The sequence below is a fragment of the Lycorma delicatula genome, chromosome 13, assembly GCF_047948215.1.
Source record: "Lycorma delicatula isolate Av1 chromosome 13, ASM4794821v1, whole genome shotgun sequence".
Lineage (NCBI taxonomy): Eukaryota > Metazoa > Arthropoda > Insecta > Hemiptera > Fulgoridae > Lycorma > Lycorma delicatula.
In genome coordinates, this window is record NC_134467.1 from 6,844,850 (window position 1) to 6,872,339 (window position 27,490).

The 27,490-nt window shown below is 29.3% G+C and overlaps 1 protein-coding gene across 4 annotated transcripts in view; it reads right to left on the reverse strand.

Annotated features, from left to right (window-relative positions):
- The window catches only part of RhoGAP19D (Rho GTPase activating protein at 19D), a 448,570-nt gene that overhangs the window by 162,916 nt on the left and 258,164 nt on the right, over positions 1–27,490 (reverse strand). For all 4 annotated transcript variants that reach the window (XR_012758648.1, XM_075381037.1, XM_075381038.1 and 1 more), the window contains 3 exons: positions 23,016–23,270; positions 15,344–15,611; positions 3,860–4,151 (listed from right to left, as the gene is read on the reverse strand). Coding sequence is in view for 3 of the 4 variants with exons in the window: in XM_075381037.1 (XP_075237152.1) it covers positions 3,860–4,151; positions 15,344–15,611; positions 23,016–23,270 (815 nt within the window). In the remaining variant the exon portion in view is untranslated. The remainder of the gene's footprint in view (positions 1–3,859; positions 4,152–15,343; positions 15,612–23,015; positions 23,271–27,490) is intronic.

Consider the following 27,490-nt stretch of genomic DNA (forward strand, 5'->3'; position numbering starts at 1 on the left):
TATTATCTGAGCACTTTCATGGTGATCACTACTTCATCAGATATTAAAAAACTTTTTTGTCAAAAGTTAAAACAGAACAAACAGTTATTTCATTTTCTACATCAGTTAATTCAAAATAAATCTTTTAAATAAAAAATTTCTGTTTTAATAATGTGACAAAATAGTTTTTAATATTTGATAAAGTAGTTATCGTTATGAAAGTGTTCATATAATAAAAAAAAACTAAAACAAGTATAACTTTTATATGTTTGGATTTGGAATGAAAAATATAAATAACAATGGATAAAATTAATTCAATATGTCAGAAAAAATAAAAGTGGGCATATTTCATATTAACAGTACAGTGTAAACTCGCGTAAGAAAGAAGCTCACTTCTACAAAAGTAAACTCACTTTTCTTAGGTGTACCTAAGAAAGGTCATGTCAGCTAATCAGCACAATAGGGACAAGAAACGACCTCTATTTCTAATGGCTTATAGAGCAGCTGAACATGAATCGACCGGCATTATGCCCGCCTAGATGATTTTTGGAAGAGAGTTGAAGTTACCATTCGATTTGCTCTTTGGTTCACCGCCTGGGAAATAACAACCCTCGATCCAGTATGCAGCAGAATTGGTGAGTCATCTAACAGAAGTACATCAATATGCCCGACAACATCTGAAGATGGCCAGCGACCATATGAAAGTAAAGCTTGACCTACAAGCCGATTCATCTGGGTTACAAGGAGATAGAGTTTGGCTTTACCGTCCAAGGAAAACAATTGGAAGATGTTCACAGCTTCAGACGAATCGGGAAGGATCTTAGACTGTCTTGAACAGAATCGACGATGACATCTACAGCATCCAGCGTAGTTCAAGGACGAAGAAGATTGTGATTCATTTGGATTGCCTGGTACCTTATCAGGGAGCTGTTCGGGACAAACAACTTTAATGAGAGGGCAGTGTAACATGACCAGTATAACGGACCTGAGAAATGGATTCCTACCAATTACGAAGAAAGTAGTAGAAAAAGTAACAGGATGAATCCAGAAAAGGGTTAAAAAAGAAACCCTTTTAGTAAAGGTAACAGGTTTGTTTAACAATCGTATTTTGTAATATCGCCCACCGACACACTAAACACGTGTCAATCAGTGAGAAGTGTTACTGAACCAAGGTTTAGAATTTCACGGGAAAATGTGTGGGTGATCGACCATTCTCACGCTTCGAGTTGAATCTGATCCAGCATGTAAAGAGGATAGGAGTATAAATACTCTGGGAAAGACCAGTTAAAAATTAGTTCTGCGAATCAGTTTAAGCAAGATGTTATGATGTCAGTTTGCGAGATGGCAATCTGTGGGATGTGAGTTCTGTGTGATGTCAGTCTATGAGAAGGTCAGTGAAGGAGTGAATTTCTAGTTTAGGTTTGATAAAATTACGGTGACATTACAAGTAATTGCAGTATACGAAAACAAGAAATGGATCAGTGAGTTACTGTAAGACTATAAGTGAAAGAGATAAAGTACTAAATTTCATTCATAAACTGTTAGGGTTGTTTTATTTGTGAACAGCAAAGGTATCTGCAGTGAAAGAACTTTATACTTGTCTTATCTATTGTACTAATGTTGTTAATACAAGACTAGTAGTTAAAAGTGTTAAGACTAGCCGTCATTCTGTGTCTTTTGTCAACGAGACTGAATTCTTGTTTTCAGTATTTATCTACCAGTGAATAAATCCTGATGATTACTTTAAATTCTGTTTTGTATACAATCTTTCTTTTTATTATTATTGACATTGATTACTATTATTATTGTTGTTGTTGTTGTGATTACTATTTTTATTATTCTAATTATTATTATCATTACTATTGTCATAATTATTATTAATATTATTATTATTATTACTGATTTGTCTTGTTTTACTTATATTCTTTAAATAATAAATTGTAATTATATAAACATTTCCAATTGTCAATCTCTCAATATCCTGATCAAGCCGCAAACATGCGACAATATATTTTAATAAAACTAAAATTAATTTATTACTTAACTACTATTATAAATAAGTTTATATAAAGTAAATAAACTTATTGTATATACTTATAAACTAATAAATACTTATAACTAATAAACTTATGTATATATATATATATACATATATCACATATATAATGCTATACATATAGTAAGATGATTGTTCATTGGATGAGGTTTAATTAATCTAAGTTTGTTGGAGATTAATTAAAATCTAATAATACAGTAATCCCATATTATTGTGTTATGTTCTTTAAAAATGCTATTAATACAGAATCTGTAAACAAATAATATGACTATAAATACATGGAAAAAAGAATGACTATTTCTTAAAGCCATAAAACTGTTTTTATACAATGAATTTTATCGATGAAAACAATCAACTTAGTTTAATAAATAAACAAATAGTAATATAAACTTAGTTTAAACTTTAGTTTATATATACTTTATTTAGTTTATATAAACTTTAGTTTAAACTTAGTTTAGTAATATAAACAAATTACCAGGAAATGTTACACAAATAAAGAAAAAAAACTTTAATCATCTGAAAATTCCAGCTTTACTCATTTAGTCTTAGTTATTCCAAATTGTTCATACCCAGATAAAAATATTAAATACAAAATATATGACTAATCTTTTGCTTCTTAGAAAGAACTTGTAATTTTTTTTTTTTTTTTTTTTTAATTCATTGAAAAACGAACTAAGTTTCAGTTGTATGAATTGAATTTCAATCTCTTATCCGAATTTAATGAGGGAAAGTGAAGCTAGATGGGACACTTGTTCTCATGAATGTTTTTATTTTGATGTCCTGAACTAAACCTTTAAGTTAGGCTGTCATCTCCAGAGACACCTGAACAATATAAAACTTTTACAGCTTTCATAAAACATATATACACAAAAACTTTTTTCTAACTATTAAAAAATATATCACACACTGTAAATTGGATAAGATAATATAAACTGTTAAGTCGAAGAACAAGTATGGACTGTACTTTGAAATGATGGTTGAGATGATGAAATGAAATAAAACGTATTCTTCCTGAATCGTTAAATTTTAATTTGCCACATCAGACATTTTTTGAATGTCGAAAATACAAGTCACAGACTGATGAATAAATGACACATTAGTCAGAATTATACAATTGAACATTATCAATAAACACTATAAGTCACATTAGACTTTAGACAACAAAATAAAACTATTCTGCATTAGAATGAAATGTTACATGACTGCTCCAAGCAGGATCCGACTCTCGAATAGAATATCTGTATGAGACAGACTCGCTGGTCAGCACCAGATGGTTCGACATGGAAGCACAAAAACAATTAATGGAGGAGAAAAAACTGAAACAAAATTATTTTGTAATTTTCAGCAACATTTACCATTATAACTCTGGAGTTTAATTTGAAAAAATAAACAAGGTAACATTTTGATCCCAATGAAATGCTTAACATTTTTTTTAATAAACAATTAATTTTTAAAACTAGTAGTTTTTGAACTATTGTCAAGTAAAAAATTAAGATGGCTGCCATTTTGAAGTTCATAGACATAAAATTCCAATGTTAATTTTATTTTGAAAACTAATTTAAAAGGATGTATCAAATTTCGTTAAATCTTTTCGACATAAAATTTTAATAAAAAAAAAAACACAAAATAGTAGATAAAGGGTTAAAAACATTTCCAGATCTATTTTTATAAATATGTTTTTCTTTTATTAGAAACATAAACTACCAAAATAAATATTAGGAAATCTTTTTTTATACACCCTATATATTTTAATTCTAATAAATAAATTACTTATTATAAGTAATTCTAATAATACAAAATTATAATAATAAAAAAAATTAATACCTGTTAATAATTAATGAATCATCACTACTATGTAAATCTCTAGAAGCAGAATCTAAACTTGAAGCACTACTATCACGGCTGTGTGAATCACGATGCCCGATGATACCACCATCAAGACTGAGTCGGCAACCTGGCATATTAGGGGGTATATAATTTGGCATACTCTCGCTACTACCGTATCTATCGGTCGGTAAAACGCTTGTAGTCGTTCCACCACCTGATGTTTGCATTACAAAACCACAACTTCTACTCCCTTCGCTCGATCTTCTGCCACCTGCAGCATTTATGTTACCTGTAACAATTTGATTACCTTTTTGTGAAAATTATTTAATTATGTATTATTAATGACTGAAGAATTTACTTGTATAATTAAAAAACAAATTGTGAGTAATATTAACAAAATATTTGAAAAACTTTGTAAAGCTTACTTCAAATCCATTTTTTATACCGGTGGTTTTCAAATGATGGCATGATCCCTAGAAGGATTAAAATGATTATTAAAAAAGGTTGGTGTTATTATTTATAGTAAATCACAATTAAAATAATGGCGGATGAAATAATACTATAAATAAAACTATATCTATAAATAAGCAAGTATAAATAATACTATATCTATACATGTCAGTGCTACAAATCATGATAACATGTCAACCACTAATGATATCTACATATTACTCAAAGATATAATATTTGGTGTTACTGAGTCTAGTACATCTTTTACCGGCATGACTGAAGCAATGATTTTATATATATTTCAACCAGTTTTTTGTGTGTGTATAGACAAATGGAATTACTGCTACTGGCTTGCCAGACCTGAAGCTGCAAACATAAGTGTAAATGTACCGGTAAACATATAGTCCTTAACAGACTCAGGTCGTCCACTCCTGAGATGTAACCCAACCACCACAGAACACCAGTATCCACAGTCTAGTATTCAAAACCACATAAAAGCAACTGCCTTTACAAGGACTCGAATCTTAGTACTCTTAACTTCAAAAATAAGCTAACTTTGCAATGATGAGTTTAACCACTAGATTAAACTGGCAGGTAATAATTTTAATATTTTAAAAATATTGAAAGCTTTGCTCCTCTATATAATTTATTTATTTATATAAAAAATTTATTTAAATATGAAGTTGGCCGATGCCCAACTTCATCAACTCCTACTTTTAAATGAAAATAAATGGATTTTTTAACCTATAAAAATGTCAAGCCTGACAACTTTCTGAATCAAAGGCAAAAAAGGCTACCTTTCCGACACAAAGGTTGGAAAACTATTTGATCTCAAATAGGAAAAACTAATGGGAATATTAAATAGCAAAAGAATAGATTAATCATTAAAGAACTACACTGAACAATAAAAAATAAATAATTAAATAAAGCTGCACAAACTGAGCAGTTTTTTCAATGAAAATGAGTTAAGACATGCATGATGTCTTTTCCTACACTTTTTTAACGTGTTAGTTGAAAGTAGTAAGAAAATCATTCTAGAAGAGGTGAATATAAAAATGATATGAACAGGTAGTAGTGAAAAATGAAGTAATAAAGTAAGAGAACAAACAAAAATAAAGGGTTATTAGGGAACAATTCAGAATAGAAAGCCTTCTGGGTAGGATATATCAGTAGAAGAGATGAATCGATTAAAAGAGTAATAGACAGATCACTACAAGCTGCGTGAAAAAGAATCCAGCAAAGAATAATAATCATTATTAGACATCTATAAAAATTATAGATATCTAAAAGAAACAAACTTTATTTAAGGAGAGTGATATGAAAAGTTCCTGGCAAGCTCTATTTAAAGAAAAGTATTTTATTTATCTGTTTTAACATTAACTGCTTCGTTCACTCCTAATTTAAATTAGGAATGAATTTGGATATCGAACAAATAATTAACTCCTTTCTCTTTGCAGTTAGCCCAAGCAATAATGTACCAATCCTAGCATTATCGCTGCTTCTGAAATACAACCTTGAAATCATTTTTTTAAAGCGAGTCGAGAACAATTTGCGATTCATTCTGGATCTCGGCAAAGATCTTAAAGTGATGAGCTTTCAGCTGCATCTTCACCTTTGAGAAAAAGGATAAGTCTGCAGGAGCTAAATCTGACTAGAAAGGTGGGTTCAAAGGGATGTTTTTCTTTGCAAGAAAATTATGAACCAGGAGTGCTTGGTAACAAGGTGCATCATCATAGTGGGGAATCCAGTTTTTCGGTGCACCACAGATCCAGTCACTTTTGCCAAATGTTCTCTCTCAAACGCCTTAGAACGTGGCAATAAAATTCTCTATTGATGGTCTGGCCTGGGGGATGAATGCAAGTGTGCCAAACAAAACAATCTTTGAGTCCATTTCCTTAACTGCATGCTTGCAAAAACATATTTAATGTCTTTTTAGCTGATTTTCCTAAAAAATAAACAGCACAATTTCAAGTCGCTCTTTATTCCAAATTCTTATCCATGGCGTAATCACAGACTATTATATGCATTTAATCATAAAAACACCAATTTAAAACTTTCAATGTAAGCACAATAATGTCATATGGCACACTGCATTATAAAATTTAGTGGTTTGGCTTGAAGCTTAATAGCCCTGTTATAGAATCTGTTGGCATGTTATTGAACTAGTCCTTTTGATAACATCTTGGAAAATACAACCTTATGATTAGAAAATATCTGAAACATCTTAGGAAGTGTAATTTTGGTAATTTAAAGGAGTTTAAGGTTAAAAGCACACATAAGAATGATTGAGGCCTCATTTAATAAACAAATTTCTACAGATCCCCTAATTTGATTGTAGATGACGTTTCTCTAGTTATTGGCATTTACTATTGGTTAATAGCATTCAATGTCTGTTTAAAAATAAAAATAAATTAATCTAAACTTCGTTTAAATAAAATTCTAAAATGAAGTTTTAAAACGAGTTTAAGGTTAAAAGCACACATAAGAATGATTGAGGCCTCATTTAATAAACAAATTTCTACAGATCCCCTAATTTGATTGTAGATGACATTTCTCTAGTTATTGGCATTTACTATTGGTTAATAGCATTCAATGTCTGTTTAAAAATAAAAATAAATTAATCTAAACTTTGTTTAAATAAAATTCTAAAATGAAGTTTTAAAACAAAAGAGGAAAGTAAAATAATAACTGGTTTCCTGTATCTTTTTTCAGTAAACTGCTGTACTTCGACAACATACCAAGTCATTGGGAATGCAAACGATACTCAGCCCTAATTGATACTTTATTTTACGTTCAACCACCAGGACCGATCATAATATTTTTACTAATATAAAGGAACAAATTAATGTATGAAATGATTTAATACACATCCAGTTTCCAGACAGTTAAAGAGAAATAATAATTTTTAGTAAAAGCCGATTTATTTATATTCAAAAAGTTGAACTACATTAGTGATCCATGTTATTTAAAATAAACATGTAAAAATACTTTTAATTTTGTACGAATGAATTTAAGAGCATTTATTGATGTAATAGCGTTGCAATGTTATATAGTTACAAGGTTTCAACTAAAAATTCACTTATATAATCTTAAATTATATGTTGCATGATGTTTAAATTATAGTGTTAACTCGTTTGAAAAACTGACAGTTTTGGCATGACACATGATGGCACGACAAGTCAAACCGTCTATCCGTCTATCAATATTCATGTGTTTTTTAATCAGTTCTTAAACAAATTACATCGAAACATATACACTAAAATATATTTATAAATAAAACCAAATATCTGCTTGTACAGTCAGAATCGTTTTGAAAATTTTTATTTATTTACTTATTAGCAAGTAGGTTGCTAAAAAAAAGAATTAAAATAAGCCTGGTGCGGGATGTAAATTATTCTTGAGAATGATTATGCCATTTTCAAGAGCGGCTTGTGATTTTATGACAGGTTCTGTAAAATCATTAGAGTTATGGCACCTGACAAACAAAAAACAATTAGAGTGAAATTTCTACATCAATTGACACCTGCTACCTAAAGTTGGGTTTAAAAAATGGGCAATTTTAAGATTTCCAGTTCTTTGAAATAGTCCCTAAATAAACTACTTGAGACAGTAAAATAAAATTAAGACATTAATTTAATACATTTAAATTAATGAAATTGTTTACTCAGACCCACACGCACGCACGAAGATACAAATAAGCGTTCGTGCACACACATGCGCATATTAACACTGATTTTATGCATAATAAATTGTTTATTATTATTTTGCACTCATTTAAAATTACATTTCATACACCAAAAATGTTTGTCATTGTACTTTTTTTTATTTAAACCATCAACTATGATGGTCATTAATCATTAAAAAATTCTGAAAACATGCAGTAGAACAGCGAATTACGAGATATTTAGAAAGAAATTCATTTAATTGGATAACATTGGCAAATTATCTTGCTTTACTTCAAACTTAGAATGTTTTTAAGGATGCCACTATCTAAGATATAATTCAATAATTCCAGATAATAATTACAGTTTGTTAATCAATATCTAAGTTACAATGAAGAAACAAAATGAACTTTACCAGAAAAACTGATCTCATTATATAAGATTTGGTTTTTTGTTAAAGAAATTACAAATTCTACAAGTACAACATTTTGCAAACTAAAGTTACATTTTATACAATAACATTGTGTTTGGATCAAATCTGCATACTTCTTTAATATAATATAACAGGGTATAATTATTTAATTCTATAATTTCCAGTTTTTTCCTTCTTTTCCCTTGGATGATTAAGCATTGGGTACCAATAACCATTTACTACCTTCTTCCTGGGCACAGTCATATCCTATATAGTTTTCCCTCTTCCTTCTTTCTATATACCCTTCCAACTATTATTATCAGTATTCCACTTCCTCACCTGCCTTCTGGTCTAGCCTTCATAGCAATTTTCAGCCGGCTATACTTTACATCATTCTTATGACATGACTACACCATCCTAATGGTTCATCATAAATCTTTGCGTTACAACTAAGCTTATACCGTTACCTTTATTTTTTCATTTCTTATTATTTTCCAGTACCGGGAGATGGAGCCCTTTCCACAACAGTTAACACACCAAAAAAGAATGACAAATATTTAAAAAATTCTGCCTTGTATAACAAATAAATTCATGCATTTACTACTTATCTCGATTATCATTAATAATTTGAGGATCGTGCCAGAAAATCAAACGACTTTTAAAAATAAGATGACAAAAAGTGATAATAAAATTTGTAAAAACAAATATACAAGAATAAATAAAAACATATTGAGGAAATTTTCATAAATAAAAATAAACCGCAATCCAACCTAACCTAACCTAACCGCATCCTGTTCCCTTCTATGAAATAATATAGGGAAAAAGATAAATATCAATTATTATTAATAAAAAAATCATTGATAAAGGAAATTATATGATAAAAAATAACCTACTCTAAAACATATTTTCTGTCAAACACTCAATTAGAGGATAAAATACTACAAAATTTCTCTGGAAAATTCTTAGTAATGAAAAACTTTTAATAAAGATAATTTTAAACCCTTGAAAATGAATTACAAACAATACTAACTAAATTTCTAAAACTATACCATAAATTAAATTAGTAACTATTACACTGAGTAATAACATAAAAAAAAAAATGTTGGAAGGTGGATGCAGCGTACCAGACGACTAATTGAGCTACCTTCTGTCACACTCATGTCCAACTGACATCTTAATTTATTCACCTGACCGAGCAAAAATATTCTATAAAATATTTTTGCTAGTAAGTATATGTACACTATTATCGCTGTCATTAGAGAAATTTAAATGGTTACTGGGTTCACCTTTGCACAAAAATACAGTTTCTGAAATTCAACATTATAACTTCATGAAGGAACACTTAACAGTCCATGCTACAACGCATTATTATTAATAACCTGCTAGTTTTTCTCCTAGCAGATATATTATAATTTGGTTTCTAGCTCCCACAGAGAGTAGAGTAGTTGAATATAAGATAATAGCTTAAACCATTTCTCAACAGAAACGAGGTCTGTTCAGAAAATAACTAAACTTTAATTTTTTAATCTTTCTTATTAATTTTACAGATTGTTGGTCCTTGTTTCCTTCAAAGCACACCCCTCCCCTATTCACACACTTTTCCTAGCGATGTTTTCCACTTCGCAAAGCAATCCTAGAGAGCTTCATTTGAAATGGCTTTTACGGTCAATGATGAATTTGCTTTAATGTCATCAGTTGTCTCAAAATGGCGTCCTTTCATCACTGATTTTTATTTCGGAAATAAGAAAAAATCGCAAGGAGCCAATTCTGGCAAGTAGGGAGGCTGAGGGAGAACAGTCATTTGATTTTTGGCATAAAACTAACAAACTGACAAAGCCGAGTGTGCATACACATTGTTGTGGTGAAGGAACCATGACTTGTCTTGCCATAACTCTGGTCTCTTTTTGCAGATTTTTTCATGTAACCATTGTAAAATGCCTTGATAATATGCGAGGTTCACTGTTTCACCTTGAGGCAAGAATTCAAAATGAACAATTCCATTAAAATGGAAAAAAAAAAACGAAGAGCATCACTTTGAAATTGGATCAAGACTGAAGTGCTTTTTTGGGGTGCGGAGATCCTTCACCAATCCACTGTGATGATTGAACTTTTGCCTAGATGTTGCAGCCGTAAACTCAGTTTTCATCTACCATTATGATCCTTTGCATGAATGTTTCATCGTCATTGGATTGTTCAAGAAGTTGCCAAAAAACATCCACTCAATGTTCTTTCTGTTGTTTGGTCATCAGTAGTAAAGAGTAAAGAACTTTGCTGCAACTCGATGCATGATCAACTTTTCAGTCAAAATATCACGGCATGATAAGTTTGAGATGCTAACCTCTTCTGCAAGTTCTCTGACAGTCAATCAGCAATTTGCACGTACCAGATCGTTGATTTTCTGAACAAGGGTGTCATCAGTTGAAGTCGAAGGCCTTCCTGGTCAAGGATCATCTTCAATCGACTGACGACCGCTTTTAAATTGTGAAAACCATTCATAACATTGCGTATGTTTCTGTGAAAGTTTTCCAAGTTTCACACAAAATTTTACGTTGTATCTGTTGCTCCTGAAAATCACACATTACAAAAATCACTACTAACACTTAAACACGTTGCACTCAAATAACAATAACATGAGATATCTCAACAATCCAATCCAAGAACACATGGTTACAGAGGAGGTTAAATGGAACACAATGCTGCTAACTGCAAGTCACTAAATATCTCCATTGACGTAAAATTAAAAATGTTGTTATTTTATCAACAGACCTTGTAAATGCTATGCTAAAAACATCCTAAACTAAATGCAGAATATAGTTCTAATCTTGAACTGACATCACTAATTTAATCTGAACAGTTTTATTTAAATAACTTCAGTTTAATTGCTACAAAAAAATTTTTTTCTCACAAAATGAGATGATCATCAATCAATCGATCATAAAAAGGTTCTTACATATGTTTGTATCCTGTAGATATTCTTCAGTGTTTCAAATTGTTAAAATGCTAAACTTACAAAAAAAAAAGAAAAAAGATAACTTTAAAAAGTACCTAACTATTAAGTAATATAAAAACAATATAAAATTAAAAATGACCATTCTTCATAAACGCTCACAACATTAATGTAACAAGAAACGAAGCCAACTTAATTCAACTCTGTTATAACTAACTATTACCTCAGCAAATACGCTTCATATTATTTTATTATATATTTTAAAACATGTACAATCATCAAAATCTTCTTGATTATTTAACAATCAATGATATTTTTGTTTATATTTATAAATAAAATATTTTGTATAAAACTGAAATGTTTCCTTACTACAATAGTATTTTAAAATTTGCCAGGACTAGCTAAAATAAGTTGCATCATGTCAGTTGTTTTATAGATGTTGGATGGTAACTGATAAAAGCCCTATTAATTCAGTTCTTTGAAATGGTTCTGAAACGCATGGTGTATTTAGTGTAACCGGTTTATTTTTTAGTTATATTTTTCTGTCTGCATTGCACATAATTGAGTAGACTGCTTTAATTTGCCATTAAGACAATTGTACAACTATTAATTTTATAAGCAAAATTGAAGCCATATTACTGATTTTTACTGTTTGTCATTTTATGTAATTTATTTTGTTTTTAAACATTATCATCATTTTATTATTTTCCAAAAACTAATTTAAAAGATTTTTCTCTGTAATGTAGTAATGGATTAGAAAAAAAGAAAAATTCATAAATTTCTTGGACCTTATACTTATAAAAATCATGTTAAAATACATCAATTATAATAATACTATATGACTAACCATTCAGTCATTTACAGGCCTAGCTGGATACATATGAATAATTCATTAGCTGTATATTATAATTTAGTGTTGTGCAAATTAACAGAAACGCTTTTAAATTTTAACAAATTTTAATATTTTACTTACATGCGTTTACATTGAACAATTCTGTTAGAATGAACATGTCTACTTTATCATCTCTTAATCTTTTTGAAATAAACTGAATTAATTTCACACAGCTATTTAAATTTTTCACCCTGAAACCATACACTTATTGTACAATTAATAATATTTTCCTTTGTCTAATTTCAGTCTAGATTCTTAATTTTCTAAATTCTCATTAAGTTTGAGATCAAATTAACTTCATGGCTCGTATATCAAATATATATTTTGTCATTCATGAACTTTTTTACAGTTTTTGAAGACAGACAGGGAGCAAAAGGCCTTGCTGAAATAACCAATTTTTCCATTCTACAATAGCCAGAACTCTTGTTATTCAAAATCATTATATATTTTTCTGAATTCATCATTTCTTTGATAACATAAAGGCAATGAGGTCCATCAACGGAAAAAATATCACTAACATTTTTTTTACCAGTTACTTCACCACCTAACAATCTCCTTCAGGGAATGAATTCTCCATCTTCCTTTCGAACATACTGTAGACGTTTCTTTTCCAAATGAAATGTGTTTTATCAATTTTTTAAAAGTCAATTTACATATTTCTTAGGAGCTGCCTTTTCAAAAGATGTCATACGTTTTGACTTTCTTCAAATAATTTTTGTTGTACATTTAATAATGAATTCCAACACCGAAGTCTGCCTTTTCCCATTGAAGGTCACGACTTGATTTTTGCGGATCGAATTCAGACAACCTGCCGGCAAGAAGACATCTCTTTTATTAGCCTTTACTTTTTCTACCACACTTTTCCTTTCTTTGTGACTCAACAAAACCAGTATCTTTTTTCAGGCAGATATTAATAAACAGCTCTTACACCCACCTCATCAATGTGCTGAAATTTGACATCAAGGCATTAAAGCATGTTTATGGAGAGTTACGATTTTATTACGCTTTTTTTGGTTTAAATACATCTAAAAAATGAAATTGAATAATCACAATAAAAAGTTACCAATATGTAGCAAAAATGGAATGTACAGACTACAAAAATTAAACGAATCTAATAACATTACAGAACACTGCATTATATTATGTAACTTTACGCTAAATTATAGAAAACAAACAACTGTTAGCACAGCTGTTTACAAAATAACCAATGAATGCAACTTTGTAAAGAATAATATGACCAACTTAACTGAAATTTCCCTCCGCAGTGGAATGACTTAATTAATTTGCACAGCACTGTAGATAGAATAGAATGTGAAGAAGAAAATTATGCAATGGCACCATTAGCATAAAAGTTGTAATGCTAAATCTATTTAAAGAAATAAGATTTCCCAAGGTCACACATGACACGATAATAGACTGTTGTAGTGTTAAATGAACTTGGAAATTCTATAGTATTAATATATGTGCTGCACTGTTAGCAAAAGATTTTTTTTTATTAGGCACTTATTCGTTTATATTTTTAAATAATAAAGACATTTTTAATTAAAAATATTCATATAAGTCTACAGCTAACTAATAATGAAACATAAGCTTCAAAATGTATTTCAGCAATTAAACTATTTGTGATGTCTACACACTTCAAATGTAAAAAAAAAAAACACTTTTTACTACCACTCTTGCATTAACTTGGTCTTGGACTATCGATGTGAGATGGTTCACGGAATGGAACCTTTCAGTCAATTTTTAAAGCAATTCCGCTTAGCCATTCGCTCTGAAATTTTACATACATGTTTACTCCTTATTACAACACATTTTAGCAACATTTTCAAGATGTTAAAATGCTGAGGTAAAAATTCAAATTTCATATAACTATTACACTCAATATTTATGTCTGATGATTCATGATTGGAGCTAATAAATAAAAGTCATTACTTCTATTTTATCATAAGTGAGAAATCCGCATTTTCCCCATGTAGATTACAAACTAAGATCAAAATCACCTTAAAACTGCAAAAAAAAAGTTCAAAAAAGTAATTTTCCTGCCGACAAAACGTGAACACGTGACTACACACACGGTGAAAAAAAATTGCCAGCAACTTCTGTTAAATTATGGCTGAAGTTTGAAAATCTAGAATTTCCTTTGGTATATTGAGTGACATTATTTAGTGATTCAGTGTATGACTGCATAAGAGATTTTAATATGCGAGACTAAAGACCTAAGATTTGTGCTGTTTGTGATGTTTGAAGTGTATATGAATGTATACAGTATTTAAAGAACTTTTAAAGCTGCCTGTATTCTTGTCTGCGGTATTCGAAATTGGAGGCATGAAAACTTTGAAAGATCGCTCAAACCTGTGCCCTAGCGCAGCTGTAAAGTATAAAATTATAAAGACTAAAACGTAGAGAATAAAAAATATATTAAAACATTTTTTAAAACCATTCTTATATTAAATGCATTAAAAAGTAGAAAAAAATCTAAAAAAAGTTTTAAAACACCGCTCTTAAATTAAACGCACTAAAAGATAAAATATAATTTTAGGACAGTAGCTCAGAATGGATATGAAAACAAGCGTTGATGGTGTATGTAAGATTACGTGAAAGTAATAATTTCAAATTAAAAATCTGATGTTTTTGCCAATTTTTTCATATGTATGATGAAAGGCCTAGAGAGTGGGGGATCCATGTCAAAGAACAAATTTTTGCTCCCTATTCTTGAGTTTAGACCGATCATCATGTGTATGAAAAGATTGGCAAAAGCATTAAATTTTTAATTTCAATCTATAACTTTCAAATAAATCTTACATATCACCATCAAAGCTTGTTATCAGATCCATCCTAAGATACTATCCAAAAATCATTTTTTTACCTTTTAGTGTGTTTAATTTAAGAATGGTGTTTTAATTATTTTTATATATTTTTTTATTAATTTACAAATCTGTAAAAAGCATTCTTGACCAACTTATAAAGGACACCCTAAGCAAATAATATTAAGAATATAAGATGTACAGCACGCATTTAAAAAAAAAAAAACAAAACCAATGTTACATCCCATAAATTGCTAACCCTAGTTGATTATCATTGAAAAAAAAACAAAACAGAATTATATTAAAATACTTACATGATATCCTTTGAGGTGAATGGAACCGAACATCATCCCACATGTTATGATACGGTGCAGGAATTCCATGTTGTTGTAATTGTAACTGCTGCTGCTGCTGCTGCTGTTGTTGTTGTTGATGTGTACTTAATCTAGAATGATGTGTTGAGGGCGCAGTACTACTTTGTTGCCCATGTTGACGTAAATCGCCTACACCCGAAACCATTTCGGGTGATCTTAAACGCGGTCGTGGATTTGTTTCTGGATTGTGTGCAGTTTCACCAAAATACTGAAACAATTTTTTTTAGAAAACTGTTCATAAGATCAAGGTACAACAATGATACTGTATATAAGAGTAATAATATTAAAAGTAATAACAGCAATACTTTAAAAATATTAAATAATTTAATAGTTAGCAACAGGAATAAAAACAAGCTCTTTTGAATTTTAAATAACATTTAAACGTAATTCTTAATGATAAACACTCATGTATCCAATCACTAAATGAAAGACTAGTTTTGTATATTTATGTGTAAGTACATATAACAACAGAACTCATGATGTCATATATATATATATAATTTACAACAAAAAATATAGTTTCTAGAATATGAATTTTCTTTTTTATGTAAAATGATAAATATGTTGTAGCAGTATTAGCTTCTTTAATTTTGCTCCATTTTTGAGAGCCACAATGTCAGTGGCTCGAATTTAAGCTTTTCTTCTTCTATTTGCACAAAAGCAATTTTGTAAATGTTTTAAGAAGGATTTCTTTAAAATTTATAACAATGGAATGACATTGAAACCTGGCATATGATATTGAACTGTAAGGATAATGCTGCTAATAAATTAATATGATGGTCGTTTAATAATTAAAGAGATAAATAGCAACAACAAATAAACTACTAAATAAAATAAACTGAAATTGTATGACGCTCATGTTGGCAACCCTGACCCACAAAATATCAGCCGTTCGGAAAGATTTTCCATTATTACAACCTCTTCTATTTATTTCAAAATGTCAGCTCTGCCTAAAACAAGTACTGTGGAAGAATCGTGTAATACGGTACGGTTTTCATTTTCTGAATGTATAAAACCAGTTGAAATACTCGCAGATATGTTAAATCAATATGATAAAAAGTGTTCTAGGTGAATCCAAATGTCAGAGTATGCACTGGAAACATCATCGGCTTTCACTCACCAGGAAAAAATTCAAAACCTATGCGTCAGCCAGTAAAGTAATGCTAACAATATTTTGGGATTACAAAGGCCCAATTTATTGTGATTATTACTAAAAATAACTAACTTCTTACCAACATTAGTAGCATCTTCTCTTATTCTTTCTATAAAATTTTCAGTTTTTATACATGTTTTGATACCAGGTATGTCTTAATTTTCACGAGAAATAGGTACTTTCCATAAACATGAATGCCTTTAAAAATAGATGATGTAATTTTATAAACAATACATTAATTAAATATGTAAATAATATTAATCAAAATTACTTTGCTATGCGATGTTTGTTAGCAGTGAAAAAAATTAATTAATCTTAGGAGAAAAGATTTTTTTTATCGGTAACAATATGGTTAAAAAACTATATACACAAGCAGACGTGAAAAATTATGGAAGGAATTTTAAAATGCGATAAATTAGCATTAATGCGTTAACATTTATTATTTTCAATATTAGTTAGAACAACATGAAACATAAAATTTATTTTGCCGGATTTACACAAGTGAAAAAAATTACCATTAACAGAAAAAACTACTAATATAAATCTAAGAATTAAAAAACAAACTTTTTTAATATTTATGTGGAATGCAGCACTTTATAATTGTGAAACCTGTGTTTCATACTAGCAGTGTCTATACAATTTGAGAAACAGAAAGAAAAAAATAGGGACTTTTGAAATGCGATATTCCAGGATGATTTAAATAGGTGGGTCAACAAAATTTAAAATGAAGACAAATTTGAGTAGAACCTTATAGGGAGATGAACTACAGAAATGGACTATGTTTAACTCATCAGTGTTATCGTGATAACACATGTTAAATTTGCAGCGATATTTGCATTCAGTGGAGCAGTAAAAGGATGCCGCACAACTGTTCAGGAACTTTAGTCAAGACACAGTTTCGTTTTTAAGTTGATAATTTTTGTTAAGTTCTTCTAAATATAATCAATACTTTTGATGAACAATTAAAAATAACTCAAAACTTGACCTAACTTAGAATATTGATTTTGGCAATCGCTCAGTTTTTATATCAGTAAAATCAGTTCGTTTCTAGTTTATCTTGAGTTCATCAAAAAAGAGAGGAAAACACTTAACTACCTTATGACAAATTTATAACTATGATATGGATATATGGAAAGATCTATTTTGGAGTCCCCAAGTCCAAGAGTGGTTTTTAAAAAATGTGTGTGTGCCTGATACAAATTCTATTGAAGATTCTTCCAAAGGTTTTTAATGTTATAATGAAAAGAATCATATTTTTAATTAAGTTCAACCGCTACAGTTATGTACAGTATAAAACTCAATTTTGAAAAAAATATCAGTTAGAACCTTCCTTGTCAAACCAATGTAGTGGATGCCACATCTGCATTCACATAAATATTTTGTCAAATTGAATTAATTTTTTTGCGATGAATATAAAATGAAAAAAAAAATACTGGCAGCAGTGACGAGGATGAAGAAAAGGAAGGAAAACCCCTCTCTGATTCAAATACTGCCACTGTGAAGCCTTCTTCGTAACAAATATAATAACAAGCTATAGCAACATTCATTATTAAATTTAATCGAAGAAATGTTTGTCAGATTTTTCAGAATACTACTATCACTATGAAGTAAAAAAAAGGTAATGAAATAATTTTATGAGAGGTTCTGATTTACAAAGTGACATTAAGATATCAAATGACATTGATTTAATCTTTGAACTGAACTACATAAAAGTATAACCTCTTAAACATCCAACTCATACATACTTACAAACAGCAAATTTCCAGAGAAATGAGTTTCATACTTGGGGATAAAAGGTACAGTTACAAATAGAAAAATATATTTATATACTAAAAATAAAAGCTGATTTTTTTTGTTGTGATATGTATAACGTGTGTGTGTTTTATACCTAAAATTTCTATGAATATAAATTTTCTGTTTTTATCACTTAAACTTAAAATTTGAGTTTTAAGACAAATTTTGCAGCAGGAAAAGGTAAGTGGATTTCCATTAATACAAAATTTTTCATGTCTTTTTTGTGATTAATATGATAAATTAAGCGATAATTTGAGAGCAGTAATAATATTTTAATGAAAGTCATCTGAGAAAAATTAATAATTTTTTAAAAACTTATCTTAAAAATTTACAATGTATGTATGTTTTACCATAACTAAACTAATATATCACATCAGTTACATAATTCATTCTAAAAACAGCATAACTATTCTCAAAAATAACAAGCATCCTGTGCCAGGGTTTTATAGAAAAAGTGAGGAGTGAAGTGACTTTTTGTTATCTCTTCATAGAGCTAAAAGTAATTTAGCGAATCACTTTACCAGTTCCACCAAACTACAGTTTATAAACAAACAGCCCTGTAAGCAATACATTTACTTTGCTTACCATGTTCATGTACAACCAAAACTAATCTTACCCTGCTAAACGGCATTTGTATGTGTCTGTGTGTGGGTCCTCCGTATCATAGCACCAGAACGTACCAATCACTAGCGGAAAATCCTGATTCTTTAGTACATATCTTGTGGTGGTTAGGTGTGTAATTGTTATATTATTATATATTGATACATCAAGGTTTTGGGAAAATTTATTACTTTTTAACCCGATCCAAATTTTCAGATGAAAATCACAAATATATCGAAAACTGTCAGTCCTAGCCCTCTGAAAAATTTTTCAACCCCTCAATGACACTCCATCCACTTCCAGTGGTGACCATCGGATGATAATATTTACAAGTACCCCCGAGGTGCCATTCAGAGATTGGGGAGGGCATGCAAAGGGTGCTACTGTAATATCTTGGCGACTGCTCATCCGATTTTTACGATTCAAACAGTGCATCTATCAGCAAATCGAGCGCTAACTGTTTAACGAATTGGGTACACTCTTCATCGAGTGGATCTTGGTTATCCGTAAATTAAATTGTTTAGTCCTACGTTCTGATTGCAATCATCCAACATAAAACATACCAATCCGATCTTTCGCTAAATAGACTCAAACTTGTATGCTAGGCGGGCTGTAAAGTATAAACTTATGAAGACTAATAAGTAAAAAATTTTTAAAAAACTTTTTAAAACTACTCTAATATTAAATGCACTAAAAAGTAGAAAATAAAAACATATAAAAAAATGTTTAAAACACCACTCTTAAATTAAACGTACTAAAATGTAAAAGATAATTTTAGAGCGGTATCTCAGAATAGATTTGACAACAAGCTTTGATAGCTTTTCACATATGTAAAATTATGTGAAAGTCATAGCTTCAAATTAAAAATTTGATGTTTTTGCCAATTTTTACATATGTATGATGTTGGCCTAAAGAGTGGGTTGCCGTGGCACCTGCACTCTTGGCAAAAACATCAAATTTTTAATTTGAAGCTGTAACTTTCACATAATCTTACATATCATCACAGCTTGTTGTCAAATCCATTCTGAGACACCGTCCAAAAATTATTTTTTACATTTTTGTGCGTTTAATTTAAGAGTGGTGTTTTAAACATTTTTTTTTTTACATAATTTTTATTTATTTATGTATTGTTTTTCTTCATAAAATAATGAACTATAACCAAAAAGTAGGCACCGGACTGTACCGATCACTAGCGTAGAATCCCGATTTGTCAGTATCAATTTCTAGTGTTAAATTTCTAGTTCAACTTTCATTACATCAATTTTCATCGTTCAAAAAAAACTATTTTTACACAAGAGGTAATTAATTTTGAACACTTAATAATTCCATTCCGAAACACCACCCTCCAGGGCAACCCGCCTGAAGGGCCTAGCTGTGGAAGCAAGCCATAGACACGCCCTGCAGCTAGCAATATCTTAAAATTATCATCTGATAGTTGGTAATATCTGAGATAACAATCACTAATTGTCAACCGGTAATCATTAGCGCCTATTATTTTCTAAACATTTTCTTACCAACACAGCAACGTTGCTTTATAAATATATGTCTGGTTTCTGTAGCAGTAAAATAGCAAAACAATATATCCACTTTGTATTAATATAACTGATTAGTATAGTCTTAATTTCACGGCGCAGTCTTATCAAAAGTAAATAGTAAATGTAACATTTTTAATCGTTAATAACAATCATTAGTTGTCTAACTAATTGTTTATAACGACCAGTTAAAAGCATTATTATTGAAATTTAATAATTAAAGATTGAATTCACAAAAATAAACAGATCGACCTATAATAAAAGTGAATGCAATTTAACAATGCACAATATTTTTAATAATTTAATAATGTTTCAAATTTCATAACCGATCAACAAAGATAATGTTATTACTAACTTCATTGAGCAATACATCATCGCCTGTCACCTACTCCAATGTACACTTTCAAATGTCAAAATCAGTTTATAATATTCTCAGCCACAACATCATTATTCTAACAAAAAGCAGTTCTAATCAGTGACAATTACACCCGTGCGGTCTATATTTGTCATAAAAATACGAAAGACTGTGGCAAATCATTTTTGATCTGCTTATTCTGAATCTGCTAATTCCCTCTCTGAAACTGCAGCAGTAATGTATTAATGGTAACTATATTTAAAAATATATGGTCCTATAATGAATAAAAAAAAATAAAAATAATAAAATAAAATCTAAAACATAACAAAAAATTATTAACACATTTAATTATCGAAAAAAAATTTTTTTATTATGACTGAGCAATGAGCATCAGACACTAAATTAAAAAAATAATAATAGTAATATGACACATTTAAGCAGCATTAAATAACAAATAAAAGAAAGAATGCGTAATAAAATTTAATATAATTGGAAAAAACCCAGAATAGAAGTTCACTGAATAAAAATGTAATATGAGAAAACATAACGTAGACGAAATATGTAAAACATATCAATTACCGGATAGACTTATAAAAAATAATAAACAGTAGTAATGAAATAAGAGAACAATATTTGTAGATTATTTTACCAAATTACAATAAAAAAAAAACTTTGAAATTATAATTTACAAAAAAAAGAAGAAAACAAAAACTTTAGTTATGTAGTAGAAAAAAGTAAATTATAACAATTTTTTCTTAGAACCTAGTGAAAAAAAGCAAAAATATACATACACACGCGCATGAGTGTGTGTGTATATTTTTGCTTTTATATATATATATATATGCATACACATATAGGGTTCAAAGAAACAAATATGTATATTAAATTACCATTTAAGTGTGAAATACAAATAAATGAGGTTTTACACAAAAGACATTACAAGGTCAATTTGAATACTATTTATTAATAAAAAAATCTTAAAAATAAATCATTCTTTTTTTTATTCTTCTGTTAACTGAGTGATTCAAAATTATTTCTTTGAGATATTTATCAATGTAAAAAAAAATTGTACATTTTTTTTTGGACAATAGGTTTTAAATTTAATTAGTTTTTACTTATTGTTTTCTGTATCTTCTTTGTCTTCACCTTATCCTATTTCATTCGGAGTTTGTCTTAGTCGTTTTACACCATTCTGCTCTGTCTCAACAGATACTAAGTTACTATGCCGCATTATACTGGTGTTTCTCATCTTTTTTCCTGTAGCTGTTGTTTCTTTAAGACCTGTTTATTTATTTATACAGCGCTTTTGAAAAGAGACTATATACCTGCCATGTAATAGTACATGTTAACATCAATTTACTTTCCAAATGGAAAATTGTGAAATGATCCCCAAGAACTTCCAGACACATCTGCACATGTTTCTTCATGTACTCAAAAGATTCTCACACGTTATTCGAGCAGAATGTACTTTGTAAAACCACAAATAGCAGGTTGAAGTTACTGAAGGTTATTGGGGTTAAAAAAAATTCATCACCTGGATTGGAAGTACGATTATGCTTAAATTCAGCAGCCTGCTTTTTTACTGTCAAAAATAACAGGAAAGAATCATTTAAAGTGGAATCTAACTCTTTTTCTATTTCATTTTAGTTAAACCTTTTAAAACAAAATATTTTGTAACAGCTCGAACTTAAGTTTTATTCATTATTAAGGAAATTTCAAAACCTGTTTGCTTTACTCGATCGCCACAAACAAGCGAATAAACATATACATGAATGTATATGTAAGTAAGAACAGGACACATTAATGGCTGCTTGATGCACCTATTTGCAATGTGCTGAGCGATGGGATCACCACTTCCCGACACTGGGAAAGTATATCAAATATATTTTGGCATTACTTAAAAAATACTTTATTAATAATTAACACTATTAAAATTAATTCGGTAACAAAAATTCAATTCTCTGAAATTTTTTGCAATTTTTCCTGCCTTTCCTAAATTTATATTTTCTGATTTTTCCTGCCTGTGGGAACCGTGATTCAGGAATTGTAAATTACATCAATGATGTAAGTTCAATGACAGCTGGCGATATATTTAGAGAACAAAATGGAGAATAATGAATAAGTGATGTACTACAAAAAATTCGTTACAGATAAATATTAAAAAAAAATAATACATACCAACTGTAAAATATCATCTTCTTTTGGAACGACTAATAAATGTAAATATGAAGGCGATTGATGGATAAGTTGAACAACATGTGCGTAAGATTTACCACAGATAGTTTCACCGTTAACGCTGACAATACGATCACCAGTAGCTAAACCAGCGATACTAGCCGGACTATTTGGTCTAACATGTTTTACAAATATTGTGTCCATCGGCTCATCCCATTCGCCACCTCGTAAACCGAGGCACCTATCACGAGACAAGACCTATAACAAAATAAACAAAGAGTAACATAATTAAAAAATCTATAAAGTTTTCACAATGAAAAAACACATTTTTGATTAGGCTGAAAAATTACAAGAATAAATGAAAGATATGCCATCCAACTTTATAAAATTAATATTTAAGACAGGTGGCCGAAATCTAATGCACAGTAGCTCACAATTCGCAAATGAAAAGAGATAGTTAAATGAAACAAATACGGGATAAAAAGTTCATTATATTTTCTATAAAAATTTAGATTTATTTTTTCACATAGTCAACATTTGCGGTTATACATTTCTCCCAAGAGTGAATCAGTTTTCTCATTATCAATGAAGAATGCTGGTGGACTTTCCTTCATGTAGGTCCTCATCCTTCAACCCACCTAGTGGTCTAGTGATGAATGCGTCTTCCAAAATCAGCTGATTTGGAAGTCAAGAGTTCCAGCGTTCAAATCCTAGTATAGTCAACTATTTTTACATGGATTTGAATACTAGATCATGGTTACTGGTGTTCTTTGGTGGTTAGGTTTCAACCACACAACTCAGGAACAGTCGAACTGAGACTGTACAAGACTACACTTCATTTACACTCACACATATCATCCTCTGAAGTATTAATCTGAAAGGTAATTATGGGAGACTAAACAGGAAAAAGAAAGGTCCTCATCCTTCACTTCATCACCATATACACACCATATGTGTGTATATTGTGATTTTTAAAACAGAATTACAATAAAAAAGAAGTTAGTCAAAATAGATTCTGAAAATTTAACTGTAAACTAATACAATACTAAATTTTTTTTTTTTTTTAATGTTCTTATATGATAAGATTACAACTTTCAATTATAATATACAAATTTGTTTAATTTTTACTAGGAATAAATCAAGAACAAACATTTTTAAACAAGAATTCAAAATAAAAAACCATTTTTAATAACAAGAATTCCAACCATACAGTAATCCATAATGCACAAATTCCACCCTCTCATTACAAAATTATGTTAATTACCTTAAAATTTTAATTTGAAAAGAACAATTTTTCATTTTAAAAGGATTTTTTTATGTTAGAACTGTAAAAAAAAACTTCCATTTATCTAAAAAATATTTATTTTCTTTTAATATTAAAGAAATATGCTAAAATTTCAAAGCAGAAATTACATTACAGAAATTACTAAAACAATATATAACATTATGATTTAAATATAGCAATTACTTTTTTTGTTTATGGATGAATTTAACGCTGATGCAACTAGAAGTACTTCAAAAAGGTGGAAATAATATTAAAGAAGACATGCCACATTGCAGTTTTTCCGAATTGGGAAAACTTCAATCGTTCAGTTAATTTCACCTTTGTGACTCAAGAGTGGCAAATCAATGTATCAAAGATGACACTGAATATAGCAATAATGAAAATGAATTTTGGAGAAGCATCTTTCCCCGTAATTGGACCTCAAGTTATGGATTCATTTCCAAGTGAAACCATGGAGTTTCTTCTAAGCAGAATTAGTTAATTATATTTTTTAAAACATAATTAGAATGAAATAACAGTGAAATCAGAATATTTAACAGAACTAGGTAGGTTGTCTGCTATATAAATACATACAGCTAACTGGTACTACCGACTTCCCCCTAAGACTGAATGACAAAGAATTCAACTAATATTTTAACTGCCGGTTAAATAAGTAAAATCAGCACAAACACTCTAGCGGATTCACCAAGCAGAGTCAACTGAAAGGCATAAAATAGATTACTACTATATTTTTAATCGGAAAAAAGTCAAATAACTGAAGGAGAAAGAAAACTTTTAAAAGGAATGCAAACTAACGCTTTTGGGAAGACAGAAGTGTTCTGCACAAGCGTCAAAGTATATCATGCATTCTTAATACAAAATACAGAAAAACAAGCAGCTGAATTTCCCAGGAAATAAGCATAACAAATAGTTACTAACTGGACTTACTATTCACCAAAGCCACACTAATAATATAAACAAAAACTGGATATGAAAATGATAACAATGTTGAAAATTCCAGTAAATATTCTTTAAGAAAAAGGTTTTTAAACAATCCTGAGTTCAAATATCTCCGTTGATCCATCCGAATAGATGAAAAATCATAACAAAATATACACAGACATTTCAAAAAACATCTTAACTTAATTTTCAACCCTGAAATCTTTCATAAGATTCCAAAATGTAAACTTCTAAAGCAGACTGCCGTACTTCTTCAACGCTGATCGTTGCCTACATATATCTGCCCTATTTCCTTATCTTAATATCCTCTACCACAGATAGGAGCCAGTGGTAATTACATCAACTGTTTCGCGTTTTACTTTTTTCATCAGCAAGTTTAAAGAGATTTACCTACTGGTTTGTCCAGGGGTTTGAGATTATTTCCATAATAGATTCAACTAGTCGCTGTCATGAAGCTTTCGGATGGTAAAATTGAGCTGTCAGCACTTATAATTTATTATAATAGTACTCTACTTCAAAGCTCACATCTGCTGAAAAGACAGTTCATTTTAGGTAAAAACCACTGACTAAAGTATGATGGTTCTTTTAATAGATAGAAGTTTTATGTACATATTTTTACTGAAATTCCATAAACATTATAATTCAACATATGGCTACTGAATAAATCTAGGATGACTACAGAATAGACCAGTTAAGTCAGGTTTTATTGGATTACTAATTAAAAATTAATATTCAACACAAATAAACAACAAAAAATTCATCACATTTGCATACAAAACTCTTGAGTATATATAAATATATATATTTTTTGTTTTTTTTGTTTATTAAACATAAAATCAATTGCAGTACATTAAAATTAAATACAGATCTCAATCTATTAAATAAAATTACTCATATATTTTTTATAACATATATAGATTTAAATTCAAAGCAACTCTGACACCGTACATTATATTCTTATTTTGTACAAACAGCATAATTTATATGCAAAAGCACGTAATATTTATCTAATATAAAGACATGGAATGCATAAATAATATAATGTGCATTATAATAATAAAATGATTAAATACGATATAAACTTCGATAGTTGTCTTCTAATTCTTTTGGATAGCCATATAAAATGTATAATTTATCACTTGGATACAATTTTATTTAATAACTAAATTTTCTAAGTAGATAATTATAATTTTATTTTTTCCTATAAAATGTCAAGGTTTTCCGCATATGGTGATCAATCATTTATTCGCAGATAAACATAGCATTATATAACATCTACCTTATGTATATAGAAGTTTATCTGCCCTGAGACAAGTCCTTTGCACGTCCATTTTCATTTTCTTCTATTCCAAACAAAGCTTTCTAGTGTTCTAGATAACTCCCATTTCCTTTTAGATCAATTTTAAGCTTTAATTTTTTCCGGTCAGATTTTTTGTAACTTCTACTCAAGCTTAGCACTGTATTAATCAATCCCTCTCCTCGTACAATATGCCAAAGCCAATTAACTTTCCAAATTTGAATTCTTCTGATTAAGCTTTTATTTTTGTTTATTTTACTCATTTTTCAATCTATCTACTCGCTTAATTTTCTACAATCTTTTCACTGAAATTCACATTTATGTTTCACATCCGTGTAGTAGCATATTCCAAAAATAACACATCACAACACACTCATTTAAGTCTAATTCCACATCATTACGTAAAACAATTTCTTTCTGTTAAAGCTTCCTTAACCGTTACAATTTTCGTTTTTATTTTATTTTTAATTTTAGATACCTTTTCAAAATTTTCTCTTCTTATATAATTTTTTCTTCTTTTGCGGAAACATTCATGGTATTCTTTTGGAATTTTTCCCCAAAACATTTTTCTATTTTTCTTATAATAGAAAAATCAGAAAAATAAAAATATATATCGTTACAATGTTAACGATTAGATAAAATTATTTTGGAGAAACAAGAGGATTACATAATTAAAAGATCATATATTTTTAAATACAAAATTTATTATAAATCATAATTACAATTACTTTTACACGCAGAATACAATACATATTTTACTAAATGATAATTATACTAAAGGATGAAACTCACTAATATGGTAAAATATAAAACTGAACAAATCTTCCTTATCATTATGTCAGTGACATCATAGAAAACCACATAACTAAGAATCCAACAAACTTTATAACCATAATTAAAGACTGAATCATTGCTGTATATAATTTGTATATTTAACATTAATTACATGAAGCTGGC